At 39.1% G+C, this 16445-nt stretch overlaps 1 protein-coding gene across 1 annotated transcript in view; it reads left to right on the top strand.

Annotated features, from left to right (window-relative positions):
• The window catches only part of Uchl3 (ubiquitin C-terminal hydrolase L3), a 42129-nt gene that overhangs the window by 12672 nt on the left and 13012 nt on the right, over window positions 1–16445 (top strand). The window contains exons 4-6 of the mRNA XM_032917531.1: window positions 145–301; window positions 678–763; window positions 2253–2300. Coding sequence (XP_032773422.1) covers window positions 145–301; window positions 678–763; window positions 2253–2300 — 291 coding nt within the window. The remainder of the gene's footprint in view (window positions 1–144; window positions 302–677; window positions 764–2252; window positions 2301–16445) is intronic.

Genomic DNA, 16445 nt, shown 5'->3' with positions numbered 1-16445 from the left:
GTCTGTCATTCTGGTGTACAATAATGTTATGATCTTACTAAACTCTGTCACACCAAACCGCTTCATTCCATACCCTTCCTTCACAACTTGTCTTGTTTATTGTGTAGTTTTTGCATGTGGACTATTGACTTTTCCCCCCAATAGTATGAAGTCTTCAGAACAGAAGAGGAAGAGAAAATAAAATCCCAAGGACAAGATGTTACGTCATCAGTGTATTTTATGAAACAAACCATCAGCAACGCCTGTGGAACCATTGGACTAATCCACGCCATCGCGAACAACAAAGACAAGATGCACTTTGGTAAATCCCTTTCTGTTCCAGTGTCCCCCTGCAGATGCCTTAACTGCATTACACAGTAGGGGGCGCTCGAACTCTCTCAACGCTAAAGCCATGCTTATGGGAATGTGTGTATGTGTGTATGCGTGTATGTGTGTATGTATGTGTGTATGTGTGTATGTATGTATGTATACGCTGCCAGGAGAGAAAGACATCCTTCCCATTCTTCATATTGTTGATGAACAGGTTCAGCCAAAGAAAGTTTGACTTAATTACTTATCCCGAGACTCTTAGATTCTTACCAGTTAAAGAATTTTTATCTAAAAAAAGCTATACTATGTTTACTGTTAATTTTTTTTGTAATTAAAGTTAATTTTTTAATCGTTTTTGAACTTCTCAGAATCAGGGTCAGCATTGAAAAAGTTCCTGGAGGAGTCTGTAGCAATGAGCCCTGAAGAAAGAGCCAGACACCTGGAGAACTATGACGTCAGTACCTCCCTTCTCCCACCTCGTCAGGGCAGTTCACAGGACTGCAGGTTCTGTTAGTGGTTTGCTGTGAGGCCATAGCTTGGGGAAGCAGCACTGTCACATCCATAAGAAAGGACTTCTGTTTTACTGAGGTAGCTGTACCCGGAGTAGCTGCGATGTTGCTCAGTTGACAGTTCTGTGTCCAGAGTGAATGAATTACAAATTAAATCCTGGACCTTCTAATCCGGTTTGCGGTGATCGTTTTAAACATTCATTATTTTTGAAAATCATTCTTCTGAAGCCTCTTGCCTTTTAATAACATCAGTAGATGATAAGCTCTTTGAACTTGGAAGGAATACAATGTATATTTTTCATAGTTTGTTTAGTTTTCCAAAATAACTTATTTGCTTTAAGTTTAAAAATATCTGGAAATTTATAAAATATCCTTATTTTGCTTAGAAGTAAAGTAAGCAACATGATAGTTGCTAGTGATTACACCAGTGAAAGGCAGCTGTCACTGATGGTTTCATAGGAAACATGTATATATATATATATATATATATATACACAATAGTTTTTTTATTTGATCACACTGTAATACTGTTTTATAACTTGCTTTTTTCACTTATCACAAGCGTATTAACACCAGTAAGTATATATTTAACATTATTATTTTAATGGCTGAGTAGCTTTTCATTGTGTATTTAACTAGTAAAATGCTATTTGAAATCTAAGAGTTTTCTCTCTCTTTTTCACTACTTAAAATTATTACAAGTGTATATTACTGTCCGAGGTTTTAGAACCATTCTTAATTTCATATAATCATGTACATTAAATATATCAACATATTAATGCCTAGAAGAGAAATTGCTGATCAACTTGCATGTCTAAGGCTTTAATACTTATCACCAAATTGCTATACATAACAATTATACTTTTACCCCTGACTCTTTATTCTGTCCATCTCTCTGCATCTTTGATAGTAGTGGGTATGACTGGAGCACTTTTAAGTTTAGCTAACCGGATTCCCTAGCTTCTCATAAATGCATGCCTTTTGCACCACGTTTTTAAATTGCCGACTGAAATGCATGGTGAAACATAAATACAGGCAGAGCTGCAGGAGCATGCACTGTGGAGAGACAGATGGCTAAGCGTCTTCAGTCCCTGTGAGATGCTCACTTTATTCCAGTCTCAAGTGAATAAAGTGTTAAATGTTGCTCTAACAATTAAGAAAGCTAAATGGCCCTCTCCCTGCACTGTGCAAATTAGGAATGATGAGCTAGTCAGTTTCCTAATGCTTAAGGGATTTGTGGCTAGAAAGGACGGCAGTTGGTTTGCTTCCTGAGACACAATTCTGAAAGGTTTCCTGCTGAACTGCTCCTAAAGTTCTTCCAGTTTCCCACCTCATTACAGGATTCTAGCTGGTTTAAAACTGAGCTTTGTCGCTGTTTTCATTTAAAAGATCTTGTTGTTTTGTTTTTGTAAATAGTTTATATTCTTATTACAGGCTATTCGAGTTACTCATGAAACCAGTGCACATGAAGGTCAGACTGAGGTATTTCACATTTCTTTTCAAAAATGTTGCTGTGTGTAAATTTGACCTTCTATTGTAGGACTTGTGGAAAAGTATTTCGCCATGTTTGTTTTCTTTTTGTTTTTCCTTAGAACTTGTTTTTTCAACAGCAGCATCCGTAGAGTGATAGCAAACGAAATATTTTGTCCAGGCTGCTAACATGGGCATTAATGGGTCCACTTGGCCAGATCTGTTTACAGGTTTTCGGTGGCTTGCTCCTTACTTTACGTAACAGGTGGCCTGCTGCTCCCCTGTCAGACTCCTGAGACTCCTGCATGTCCATTTAGCCTGTCTGGTCTTTGGACATCGTGGTCATGCCAGCTCCCAGAAAAAAATCGTGTGACTCTGTCCTGGGCCACCATGATCTTCACCAGCTTCATGCTGGTTGGGAGCTCCGCTGGGTCACGGCTCTGCTCCTTCAGTTGCTTCTCTTTCTTTATTGACTTGTCCCATCCATTCCTTCTTTCTGCTTTTCTAAAGCACTTACTCTTGTGGGAACTTTGTCAGAAAATACTCAGTTAGAATGACTAAAATTTAATTAAAGCCAATGATACATTTAGAGCACCAGGCAACTGTACATTTTCCTCATATGTGGCTTGAAATCACACTTTCCAGGGTGGAGACTATTTTGGAAGAAGAAGGGAGCCAGTGAAGGGAGAAGGTATAAGGACAAAAGAGGACAGTGAGGGACAGTATGATCCAGTACATCATATAAAGTGCTGTTATGAAGATGTCATGATAAAACTCATTATTTAATACACTTAATGTATATTAATAAGCAGGAGGAAAAAGACACATTTCACACACAGGATGATATTGCCTATTCAACAATACATGGAAATTTTTTATAACTAAACTGATGTTAGATTAGTCTTAAACCCATTTTAAGGCTGAAATTCTTTGATACTATGATATAGCTGTAATTATTCTTATTTCAGACTGTATGACTGTGGGCGTTTGACTAATTGAAACACTGAGGTCCTTGTAATTCTCCCTTCCGAGCTGCTCTTGGGTTTGTCTTTTAACGTTGTAAACTGTTGGTTTGTACTCCGTTTACAGTAGACCAGTGTAGTGGGCAGCTTTGAATTAGTCAGTGCTCTGCTGTTCACAGTGCTTGTGGTGAGCCTTGGGAAGTTTGGTTGGCAGTGTTGTTGGGTTGAGCTAAAACTGGTGACGAGGAGCAGTAGAAGACTGTTGTAAGATGCTAGTTACTCATAAAGCAGCTCATGCATAATCACTTCCAAGAACATGTGTCTTTGTGCTGCCTTCCTCTCCAGTCCCTTCTGGAGCTTCATCCAGCTTATTGGTTCCCCATCTAAATGACAGACATAGCTCTTTTTGTCCAGACTGAAACTTCATCATACTTGTCATGTGATCCAGGAAGGACCCACTCACATTTTAGAATACCCTTGTCCTTGTTCGAGGTTATTATCTGGGCCTTCTTTTCTGTCCCTTCATGTTTTTACAGTTCTAACTCCGTTACATTTTCCAAAGCCTAATTCACAGTTGTAACTCAAACTTTTGTTTTTCTAGTGCAGTCATTCTCAAAGTGGAGTGGAAGGTAGTATTTTTTAGAGGGCTTCTCCCAAGCCTTACTGCCACAAGGATTCACTTCTTCTATTGCTCTATCATGCCTCACAGTTGAGAATCACTGTTAGAGCTGTAATAGTTTCTGTGCACTATAGCTCTGAGATACATCGGGCTGAAAATAGAGTTTGGGGCCATTCCCACATGGTCCTCTGTAGCCTGACTGTCTTCAAGTCTTTTCTAATCCTGATTGCTTTGGCTATTTCTCTGAAAACATTTTTCTCTAGCAATCTCTTACTTTATTGCTATTCTTTTTTATAATTTCCTTTTCTGAAAATATTTCATATCACAGCATCTGCATTTCTCATTTCTCCTCAGCCTTCAGAATTATCTTCCGTGTGACCCTCTACATAAAGCACTCTGTTACCTGGGTATATTTTATCTATGCTATGCACTTATTCATGTGACTTCAATGTTTTGCATTTATTTAATTTTCATATTCTTTTTTAGCTACTCAAATATATATTCTTAAAGCCACATGTGGTAGTATAAGCTTAAAATTTTAGTGCTTCAAAGACTGAAGCATAGGGATCAGCAGTTTGAGGTAACCTAGTCTACTCCCTAGTTCCAGGCTCACCCAGGCTGCACAGTGAGACCCTGTGTAAACTAACAAACCGTGATGCACATGTTCCTGCATTTTAACAGTTCTAATTTATTTGTTACTGTTTCTACCTTGGTATATAAAATTCCTCCTATAGTAAATAATTGCACCTTAGCTTATAAGGCAGGGAAATTTTACCTCTTCTTGCGGTTTTTAGGCCTAGGATTCATATCTGTTTGTTTGTACATTTCAAATTATTCAGAACTCTTTTTTACACATAAGGCTCACTACATAGTTACTGTTTCCAGTATTGAGTTAAAAATGTCTTTTTGTGCTATGAAAACTTTAAAAAAAAGTCATGAGCTAGGGATCTGGGTCAGCAGTAAGAGCACTTACTGTTGTAGAATAATTCTCCCAGAACTGAACCTGGGCTCAGAACCGAGCACTCACTTGGGCCAGCTCATAGCTTCTCCTTACTCCAGTTTCAGCTTGTCTGAGGCCCTCTTCTGGCCTCTGTGGGCACCATGTGCATACGATACACATACACAGTCAGACGCAACACTGTCACTCCCAGCTCTTAGGGGAGGCAGAAGCAGGGGAGTCTCTGGAAAGTCTAACCCAGCCTGGTCTCTGTAGCAGCTCTGACGAACTACCGATACCCAGTGAACGCGCTCGCCCTGTCTGAGGTTCGTATCTGCCTTCTTTCCTGTCCCTTCATGTTTCTACAGTTTTAAAACTCTTTCTACATGTTTTGTCTTTAAAACAAAAAGACAAAATCTTAGATTTGTTGGAGTTCTACGGTAAATATTTTAATTAGAGCATTTTTATATGAGGTCAGTCTCTTGTGGAGTTGGTAGTTAATAGATTCCAAGATCATCTTACTACTGTCCCCTAGTAATTATATATTAATGTCCTCTTGGCACTGAAGAAAAAGACCCACACTATATATATATTTTCAAATCCATTTTACAGCCAGCTTAAACCTCTACCAAGGATAATTTTTTTCTCTTAATCTTTCATTAATCAAGAACATGCTGTACAGGGTGACTGACCATGAGCCCAGCAGAACGAGGCGTTTCCCAGTTGCAGTTTCTCTTCCTAGATAATTCTATTGTGGCAAGTTAACCCACCCCCCCCAAAAAAAACCAACCAGGACACTATCAAATGATAGAGATTTGGTAATAGAACTTTAGTTTTAGTATGATGATCAGCCTGACCATAACATAGTAAAAGTAGGAGTCTTCTGGTCTACCTGTTGTCAGTGCAGAGACGGCGTGGCCCCTCTCTCTCTCTCTCTCTGCTCTCGCCTTCAGTCCTTTCCCAGGAGGCCTTCTTTCACCTTCTACCTGTACTACTGCTCCTCAGATGCCATCTCCTTCCCGGTCTGTCTAAAGGGCATAGCAAGCTTGTGCTTCCTTTCACTTAGTTTTCCATCTTGCTCACTTATTAAGGTGTGGGCTTCATGAGAGCATGGACCTTGGTTGTCATACGTGCTTCACGTTTCCAGTGTACGGCTGTCTGAAACAGGCTTCAGTAAATGCTAACATGGTATAAAGTTTAGAGCATAGGGTGTAGGTTTCCATGCTGACTCCTCTGCTTCTTCATGTGGGCAGGCTATTTCCCTTGTGTAAGCTAAAGCCAATGCTGCCTACCTTATGAGAGGACTGTAATGACTAGTGAGTTACTCTCTAGAGTTGCTTAAGAATGGTGCTTGGCATCTAACGGGCAGTCAGTGAGTGTGGATGGTGATGCTGTTTTACTAGGCATGAAGAAAATTCATCTGAATGCCAGTGCTAAGGAAGCCAAACCAAAGAGAGCTTGGACTTTACAGGCAGAGGGACCAGAGATGCCATGTCTAGTGTTGTCAAACTGAGTTTATGAATTGAGTTTAGATCATGAAATTGTATTTTCTTTGTAATGGAATGTCGTGTGCTTGACCTATGAAAGACATTGAGTTTATGTGTCTATGTTTTAAATTCTGGCAGATATTTTTAGGCTTTTGTGTTTGGGTAGGAGCTTGTGAATTCTCAGAAGACAATAATAGGGAGACAAATCTAAACTCGGGGTCACTTGTGTTAAAAGGAGTGGACAGAGGAAGAGGAGCCAGTAGTTAATAGTGTATACGGAAGTTGCTCATACACCCAGATAGCATCATTTGTACACCCAGAACATCATGGGAATGGAGGGGCCAAGGGGAGGCAGTATTGAATGTTGACATTTGTGAACTAAAGGAGAAATCCGTTAGGTTGAGCTGCTGATATTTCATGGTTTGGGTTTTGGAAGTTTTGTTTGTTTTCTTTTCCAGAAGACTGGCTGTGGTCTACTGCCTTAGCTGAATTGTTCCATAGATGTTTTTCACTATCTCACCATTATTGTCTGTCAGACACTGGCTAATTCTGAAATTTGGACAGTAGGCCCACTTCACTTAGTTTTGTTTACTTGCTGAAAGATAATGCTTTTGTTTTTAAAACTAAACAACAACCAAAAAAAACCCAAAACAAAACAAGAAACAAAACAAAACAAAAGCCTGGGAGAATGAGATACTAGTCATTAAATTTCAGCGGAGGAGTCTCTTTATCCTTTGATCTTTCACTTGCTACGTCACCATTTTGTATTCTATTCTAGATAGCCACAATAAAAGTGTATATAGGTTGCTGTCCCTTTAACAATGGTACAGAAGTGACTCAGTGTGTGCTGTTTGATCTGTAGGAGCTTTAGGAATTACAGGTATTATCTCCCTTTACAGATGAAGCAGCTGCCGCAAGGCGAGGTTCAGCCTCTGTCCCCAAGGCTTAGCCAGAACTTGAACTCGGGCAGTCTCGCTGCGTGGTCCACTTCTAGTCCTGCCAGCCAAGTGCTGGGATCACAGGTGTGTGCCCCCGTGCCAGGCCACACAACACAGTAGAAAGCTGATAGGCTGGTTGTGTAGCCACTTTATGCTCTGCACTAAAGTGACGATCATCCTGCCTTGGGTGGGAAATGGACTGACTGAGAAAGTAAATTGATAGCCCTTCGGTTGCACTCGAATTTCATCTCTGTAGTGATTTTGTGATTTTTGTCTTTAAAGTGCCATGTTAGAAAATTCACTGAGATTATATTAAACAAAGTTTTGATCAACAAAAGTTTGTTCTACATATGTGCTACCATAGTATATGGCTTCAATGCTAAATGTGTGGTCAAACATCTGAATAGTTACTGCTGTGAGAGGACTATTATCAGATATAAGCATATTTGCTTAATTTGAAAAGGACTGTAAGTATCCAGTCCTGTCAGAATGCTGGCAGGTGGTTCAAAGATAATATAGTCTGAGCATCTACCAGATCACCTGGCAGAATAGAAGATTCTTTTTAGACACAGTGACTCCGATAGCATGAACATTTTAATTATTAATGGTTAGTCCACAGTGCAACAATGCACAAAAATCTGCAAATCATACATGAAGCTGAGAAAGGAAAACTCCAAGTATGTTTTGCCTTCAAACTCTACTTTAAGTCATTTGCTAAAATAAAAACCCTTGTAAATTATAGTAATTATTACTGTTTTTTAGCTTATAAAAAGCATACTCTTTTAAATAAAGATGCTAAAATTGAAAGTATATCAAAAAATACACTTAGTATTAGTTACATATTTCATTCCAGTCTTTTGGAATAAGCTAAACAGCTCTTACTCAACCTTATTAGAAATAAATGTGCATACTTTCAGGTGAGTGAATCATAACTTACTCAACCTTATTAGAAATAAATGTGCACACTCTCAGGTGGGTGAATCATAACTTACTTTCCAGTTCCTTAACCTTGATGATTCGATTTTCAGTTTTTCAACTTAAAAATAGACTTTATTAAATACCCTTCTTTACTAAATGTTGATTGCAGGTTTTTCCAAAGAGGTTCCTCATAGGTGTGAGTACTGGCTAAAGGGATAGATAGACACACGTAGGGATTTCAACCCGCAGGGTATTGTCTTTCCTTCACTGGGTCAATTAAACAAGCGAATTGAACAGTTCTGTGCTAGAAGCTGTGCATTGTAAACAGGATACGAAACGTTTTTCCTTCAAAGGTCTTTTATTTCAGTCACTAATGGTATTGAGCATAGCCATTGCTAGAATTAAATTCTTAAATCTTCCCCCCTTTTAATTGATTTTTTGACAGTTTCATAGTATATTTTGATACCAGTGTTTAAATTCTGTTTGAAAATTTTTCATTGCTGGGCAGAAGTAAATAATGTTTCCTTGCTAATGACTATTCAAAGTTCTTTAGTAAGTCTGTGAAGTGAATTGAAGTCACAAAATAAAATCAAATTTAATGTATAATGAAATATGTAATTTCATATTCACTGAGATTATATTAAGCAAAGTTTTGATCAACAAAAGTTTGTTCTACATATGTGCTATCGTAGTATGTGGCTTCAATGCTAAATGTGTGGTGAAACATCTGAATAGTTACTGCTGTGAGAGGACTATTATCAGATATAAGCATATTTGCTTAATTTGAAAAGGACTGTAAGTATCCAGTCTGGTTAGTGTTGTTGACTTCTACACACAAGTTTATTTAATTGCTGGGCAAGGTTCTGATTTCAAGTATATAGTCACAGATAGGTATATATAATTAAGGATCTATATATTATACACAGTTGGGTCACAGTATTTCTGGTGTATAGATTATTCCAGGAATACTCAAAAGAAAAACATTTCTTGCATAAAATGTTTATTTAACTTTTATTTATTGTTCATTTTATGTGTCCTTTGAATAGATTGGTTTATTGTTTGCATGTAACCTATATATATAGCCTCTTGTGTTCTTAAAATCATTTGTAGATTTCTTATTGGTAGATATTACATGTTAGGAAATTAAAAGAAAAACTATATTTTGTCAGCACACATACATAAAATGTAATAGTATTTGCAGCCTTTGATTAGTTAAATCAACATATTGAGTGTGTCTCTGTGTGAGAGAGACCCTCTTAGAATCTAGTTATTAATTGTGTAGATACAGTTTATGCTTTCGTTGCGGACTGAAGTGAAGATGTTTACATTTTTAAGATAGCTCATTCGTTACCTTTATTTTGTGTGCATCTTCATGCCTGTGAGTGATACCAGGGCATGTGTTTGGAGGTCAGAAAACAACTTTTTGGAGACGATTCCTCCTTCCTTTGGGTCCCAGGACCCTACATCTGTAGGTCATTGGGTTTGGTGGCAAGAGCCTGTGCCCCTTGAGCCGTCTCGCCAGTCTTGAGGTGTAGCAGAAATCATCCCACTCAGCGCACAGCAGCTACTGCACATGAGGGGAAGCTCATTCGCATTTATAATCCTTTCTTGAGGGCTTTTCTGTCTCCTTCCCTTTGCTGTGAAGGAAAGGGCTGCTAGGAAGAACTCAGTTCTGTGTAGGACTTAAATTTCTGATTAAGGTATGTCCAATTTTGTCAAAAAGTTTGAAATTGTAGAGGCTGGAGAGATGGCTCAGCAGTGAACTGGTTTGGTGCCCAGCACCCATGTCAGATGCTCCTGACTCTTGGCAACTGCAGCTCCAGCTTACGAAACCCTCCCTGGCCTCCATGAGTATCTGCACCCTGTGTGCACGCCCACACAGACGACAGGTACATAACCGGAAGGTCTGGAGGCAATGTCATTCCATCTTGTTTTCAAAAATAGAAACCGCGGGACTCGCTGGCTGGCTCCTCGTGCTCTGTGTGGGCTCGCTCCTTCCGCTGTTGTTTCTCCACTGTGGGCCCTGAGTGGAGGGGGGGCCTTGCCTTTCCCTGACCTCTCCCCTTTCCAGTGTCACAGTTTAGAAATGGGAAACAGCTACACTGACCTCAGAAACTCCGCCCTTCACGTCTGACTGGGTGCCGTTGTCCCATGTGCACCTGCCTTAGCTACAGAAGCAGAAGTGACGTGTGGAGACGGTGAGGTCTGAGTGTACTGTGCTCCAACTGTACAGGTCAGAAGGCATTTTAGGAGAAAAGAACTTTGTACTTGAGAACTTATCTGGGGCTACTCTCAGATTGTATGAAAAGAATTTCTGAGGCTTAGTCTAGTAGCTGGACAACAGTAAGTTCACATTTCATGTAACATCAGAAACTAGGAGCTGAAGTGAGAACACGACTGTCGGCCGGGCGTGGGAGACGTCTGCCTCATGGTGAAGAGATGGCGCCTGTGGTCCACGGTGCTGGCTCATGGTTTCTGGCCTGTGCTTGACTTTGCCATCTTTCCCAGTAGACAGGAGAAGTTTTCATCTTTTGCATGGATCTGACTTTATTTTTCTATTTTAAATTCCAACTTTAAATTTCCTCTCATCCAGTGTATTGTGCGGAATCAAACCTACAATTTGCAGAAATTTGTTTAAAATTAAATTATAGTGCTGATTTTAAGGTCGGAAGCCTTATATGAGCATATATTTCTCCACACATACACATATATGTATCGTTAAAAGAATATATGTTACAATCCCTTTTACTGTATTCAGCATCCCTAAAGAGGCTTTTGTTTCCCTGTCCATGTTTTAAAGACTCACTCAGTGGACATTCTAGTGTTAGAAGAATACCCTGTGAGGCAGACAGATGATGGGTCAGAGGTCAAGAGCAGTCGCTCCTCTTGCAGATGACTGGCAGCTTCTCGCAACTAATACTGCACAGCTCACAGCCTGTACGTAGTCTCTGAGAAGCAACTGTCTCTTCTGTCCTCTGTGGGCACTGCACTAGTGTGACATACATTCACACACATAGAGCACACACATGCAAATAAACATACCGAAAGGAAGTCTTTTATACTCAGTTATGGGTGAGCGCATAATTTATTAATGACTCCTAATCATGGTATAAAGAAAGGAGTTCAGTATACTCTGTTTGGTTTATGGTCTTTATTTTCATAATTATCCCTTTTGAGGATCCAATTAGTTTCTCTAAGACTTCTCTGTAAATCAATCAATCAATCAATCTTAAAGCAAATCAGTCAGTGTCGGGGATGTGACACAGTCATAGAGCTTTCCTAGCACCAAAAAGCAAAGCAAATAAGTAAATAAAATAACTACAATTTTACTCTTTAAAACCATTTCTTTGTTGTTTAATGTATGTGAGTGTTTTGTTTGGCATACGTCTGTGGACCACATGCATGCTTGGTACCAGCAGAGGTCTGAAAAGGGCACTGAGTGCCCTGGTACTGGAGTTACAGGACGGTGTGTGCTGTCATGTGGGCTGGCAATCGAGCCCTGGTCCTCCCAAGAGCGCAGGTGCTCAGCACACAGGAGACCTAGGCAGGAAGAGTGTGAGGACAGCTCAGGTATGAAGTGAGACCCCATCTCTACCTCCCCTCTACTCCCACCTCCCCCAGATCCCCAGGAAATCTTAACCTAGGCTTAGTCCTTCAGTAATTATGTTGTATCTGTTGTGGACACTGTAATTGTTTTAAGTTATCTTTCATGTTCATCATGTTTTGATGTAATATATAAGCAGTGACAGGTTTCAGTGAAAAAATGCTTTGGCTATAAGCCAAACTATACTTATTTTACTGTAGCATTTTATGATAATTTAGAATTCACTTACCAAGCATTTGGTTTTTAACAGGGAAAATATAGTAGAGAATCTACTTTTAGGCAGATTCTCTGTCTCTGTTTTAAAGTTCTAGGCAATTTTTTTTTTGGCCTGGAAAGCAGTTCTAATTGCTTGGTGTTAAATTATCTGAAGAATAATTTTGTCATTTTTTTTAAATAAATAGAGTGTGTGCATATTATTTGTGAAAGGAAATTTTCCCTTTTAGAACCTGAGATTTTCAATTTTATTTACCTTCTTCCTGCAGATAGTTATGCATTTGACAGTCAGAAAGGAAATCAGAATTATGTTTGGGAGGGGTACATGTAGAAATGATAAAGATGCATCTGCGAATCAGTTAAATTATTGACAATGATGTGAAGTAGCTACCTGTGTTATGGGAAATACTGATCTTGGAGCCAGCTCTTATAAACCCAGTTTGGCGATTGATAAGCTCTACTTATATGGTATTGGCCCAGCTAGATACATCATTATTCTTAGATTAACCAGAATTATACTAATTATAGTCACCATCATCATCATTGTCCTCACCCTTTCTGTTTATTTTTTCTGTTGAGTTTAAATAAGAGTCTGAATGCTTGGTTGTTTGTTTGTTTAGTGTCTTTAAGGCCATTCTGCTTGAAGAGTAGAATGCTTTCATCTCTGTAGTATCTTTGGATGTCCAGAAGGTTTCTGTTGGGAACTCTAACTGAGGCAGAGTTTACAGCTCACCTTGTTCTGTTTCTCTCCCCATAGTGTTTTTGACAAATTGAAAGTGCCTGATAGCACCACTACCTGCCACTTCAGATGACTGTTAGCATTTCCATAGTAAAATGTTTTAATTATGATCTGTATGCGATACTTATAGATATAATATATTGTATAATTAATAGACTGTAGCTAGTTAAAACATGGCACTACACGTACTGAACAATTAAAAATTGCATGACTTTCTATTTTTATTTCATCACAGTAATCTGGAGTCAAACCCAATATCCTTAAAGTGTACAGTATCATTGCATGTTCTGTGTAGAGTGCTGTAGGTAGTCTCATTCCCCCATCAAAATACCAGTGTAGTTTGCCAGTGGGACATAGGGTTCTGTTAATGTCTTGGCAACCGTTGGTGCTTGTTACTAATTTTAATTGATGATTGCTTATATCTTTGGAATCCTTTATGTGAGAGATTATAGATATGAGATATAAGCAAGTATGAACAGAGTGAAAATTTAGTTACTAACTTTAAATATTTACTTATTAGCCAGGCATGGCGGCACATGCTTTTAATCCTAGTTAGTACTCAGGAAGCAGAAGCAAGATCCCTGAGCGCAAGGCCAGCCTGGTCTAAAGAGCAAGTTCCAGGACAGCCAGGGATACATAGAGAAACTCAAAACAAAACAAAAAAGTCACTTACTAAACCTTAAGACTGGCATAGAGGCAACAAGACCTGAATAGTAAGTAGCTTCACTGTCTAGGAGTCATTTAAATACAGGTTGAGCATCCCTAATCCAAGTTCACACTCTAAATGGCGTGCTAACTTGTTTTTTTTTGTTTTGTTTTGTTTTTTAAAATTCCACAGTGCTTGAAATCTGAAATACTTTATAAGGGCCACTTGAACTGCTGTGACATTATGGGGAACAAGACAGTATAATAATATATCATCCACATTTAAATACTGTAGAATGCTAGCCACACATACAAATGTAGAATTCTTACGTTTGAAATATACTTAGCCAAGATAAGGACTTTGTTTTCCCCGTTCTTTCCTCTGTTACATACACTTACACTGAAAAGCATGTACAGAAAGAGAGCTAGAATTACACATAAATAATATGGCAATATTTGAGGAAAAATGCTATCTTCATGTTTAGAAATAATCAAACTTTTCATCGTATGGGATTGCTGTGGGAATCTGTAGCCTTAGTATCATTGAATGTCTAGTATGCAATATTGACTATTAGCTGTGGTTATTGTTGCCTGATCACGATATAGAGAGGTTTCTATAAATATTTGTTGGAAATCACTTAGAGTTGTAGAAAGCTAACAACACTCTGAAAACACCTTGGTGTCTTCCCAGTGCATCATCTCTGTCACCGTTTAAAGAGTAGTGTGCTGCACTGAGAAGTGTGGAGATGCAATTATTGAGGTGTATCACCCCAAACATATGACTGATGAGAAAGGAAACACAGAGTACCACTTTTTATTAAACAAGAGAAAAAGAAAGAGGTATAAACATTTGCAGATTTTGAAAGGCAAACTGCTATAGGCTTTCAGGTAACTGTAAAGTCCCTGTGAGCTCTCCGAAGAGCAGAGTTGCACCTACTCTCCACAGAGCTCATTGGATACTCAGGAGTTTGACTGCAGGCAGACAAGGCAGGAAAGGTCTTCATGGGACGGCATAGAGGAGGCAAACAGGACCACTGTGGGAAGGCACTCACCTGGGCTCTTCTCTTCCGGAAAACAAAGCTGAAAGACCCTGAACAAACTCCTTCTGCAGTTTCTCTATGAGAGATCCTTTTCTAATAGATGGAATCCTTGGAAACCCCCTGTGCTTGATAAAGAGGAACTAAGGAACTACGTGTTGGTTTGTTGAACAAGAACAGAGAAAGCCTTTTGTCACCACCATTAGCTTAGGAAGCGTTCTAAATACTGATGTGACGGCGAATGAGTACATGAAGAAAGACCTCTGGGCACAGGCTTTAGGCAAAAGCTTAGAACTTTCCACGCAACAGAGCTGACAAAGGAGGGTTCCACTAACCCCCTTCTCGCTCTTTACACACTGGGAATACTGGATCTTAACCTACTCTTACACCGGGAGCAACTGTACCAAAAGCAAAACCAAACAGCTCTACCTCTGCATGGATTAGACTCATTGCTCTACGTTAAGGTTTTGATGGGGCATGCCTAAATGTCAGTACTATTTGTCTTAGATACTATACAAGGTATCTAACTTTTAACCAAAAATAGTAAGAAGAAATATATAAGAAAATATTTTTTAAAAAAAGAAAAAGTAAGAAAATATATTAATATCCTGTCAGGAGACAATCAACAGAATTAAGCCCATATGCAATGCAGACGTTCAAATATCATAGAATTGTAATAATGGCATTAAAGGTTCAAGTAGGCAAGATGGATAGAATGTATCAACACATGGAAATTGTTAGTCGAGTTGAAAAAAATATAAGAAAAAACTAAATGGAGATGCTAGTGTTGAAAGTCACCGGGGGGTGAAGAATGCCTGGAACAACTCTTCAGTAGTTAGAAAAAAAAGAAAAAATTTGCATGTAGGCCCTGGAGATAGCTCAGCGGCTTATATAGCACTTGCGACACCACAGAAAAGCCAGCCAAGCCAGCCGTATGTAAATGTCCCAGTATTCATATGGTGAGATGGGAGGCAGACACCTTAGAAACCCGAAGATCATGAACCAGGTAGCCTGGTTGTGGACAAGAAGACTACAGGAGAGATTGCCGCAAAAAAGGCGAAATATGTGGACCAAGATCAAGGTTATCTTCATCCTCAGTCTTCCAGATACACAACATGGCACAAGTGTGTCTGAACTCATGCACATGTTTTTTAAAAGGCTTGGTGAACTTTTTGATAAGGCAATGCAAGTTTTTTACACCTACAAAAGAAATAAAAATGTGCTAGACACAAAAAGACAGAAGAGTATCTAGGAGTTGTGAGCAGTCCAATGGCTGATCCATGGAAGTGGGATCCTGGAGGAAGGGAGGCAGAGACGGAGTGGGAAAGAGTAGGCGAGGGAGGCCTTTGGATATAAACCATTGGAAGACTTGATGGTTAACTGTTTTCAAAAGGAAGTGAAAACAGCAAACCACATCTTGAAGAACCTCAGAGGTACTAAGGCAGAACAAGTATTCTTGTCATCAAACACCCTCTCAAATATTAAATGTGTGCTCGCATGGGAACAAAATATGTGTAAAACTGTTCGAGCTACTCAGAAGACCCAGAAGAAACAGGTGTATCAGATACAGATAAAGAATTATAACAGATTTCTCATCAGAAACTATGCAAGTTAGAACACAAGATACTATTTTGAAATAATGAATTCAGAGAAAAAAGGCATTTTGAATGGAGAAATAAAACCTTTATAATGAACAAAGATGAAGAGAACTTAGTTTATTTTCACTGTAAGATATATAAAGGAATCTTTCTACTCAGAAACATTGTGATAACAGGAAAAAATTTGGACTAATGGAGAAAGTGGGAAGTCCTGAAGATGAGGCAGGTAAAGGTAAATAAATATTTTTTAAAGATTGATTTTATTCTTGAGTGTATGTATGCATGCATACACGTGAGTGCAGTGCCCACAGAGGCCAAGGCATCAGGTCCCGCCTGGAGCTACGATTTCAGGTGCCTGGGACCTGTGTGATGGATGTGCTGGGAGTCAAACAAGACAACATCTGCTGGAACCATGATAAATTATGAATTCTACAGTAGTGCCTGACCTGTTCCATTTCTG

This window comes from Rattus rattus, chromosome 12, assembly GCF_011064425.1.
Source record: "Rattus rattus isolate New Zealand chromosome 12, Rrattus_CSIRO_v1, whole genome shotgun sequence".
Lineage (NCBI taxonomy): Eukaryota > Metazoa > Chordata > Mammalia > Rodentia > Muridae > Rattus > Rattus rattus.
Note: the sequence above shows the minus strand (reverse complement) of the source record. Positions and strands in the feature narration are given on the sequence as shown.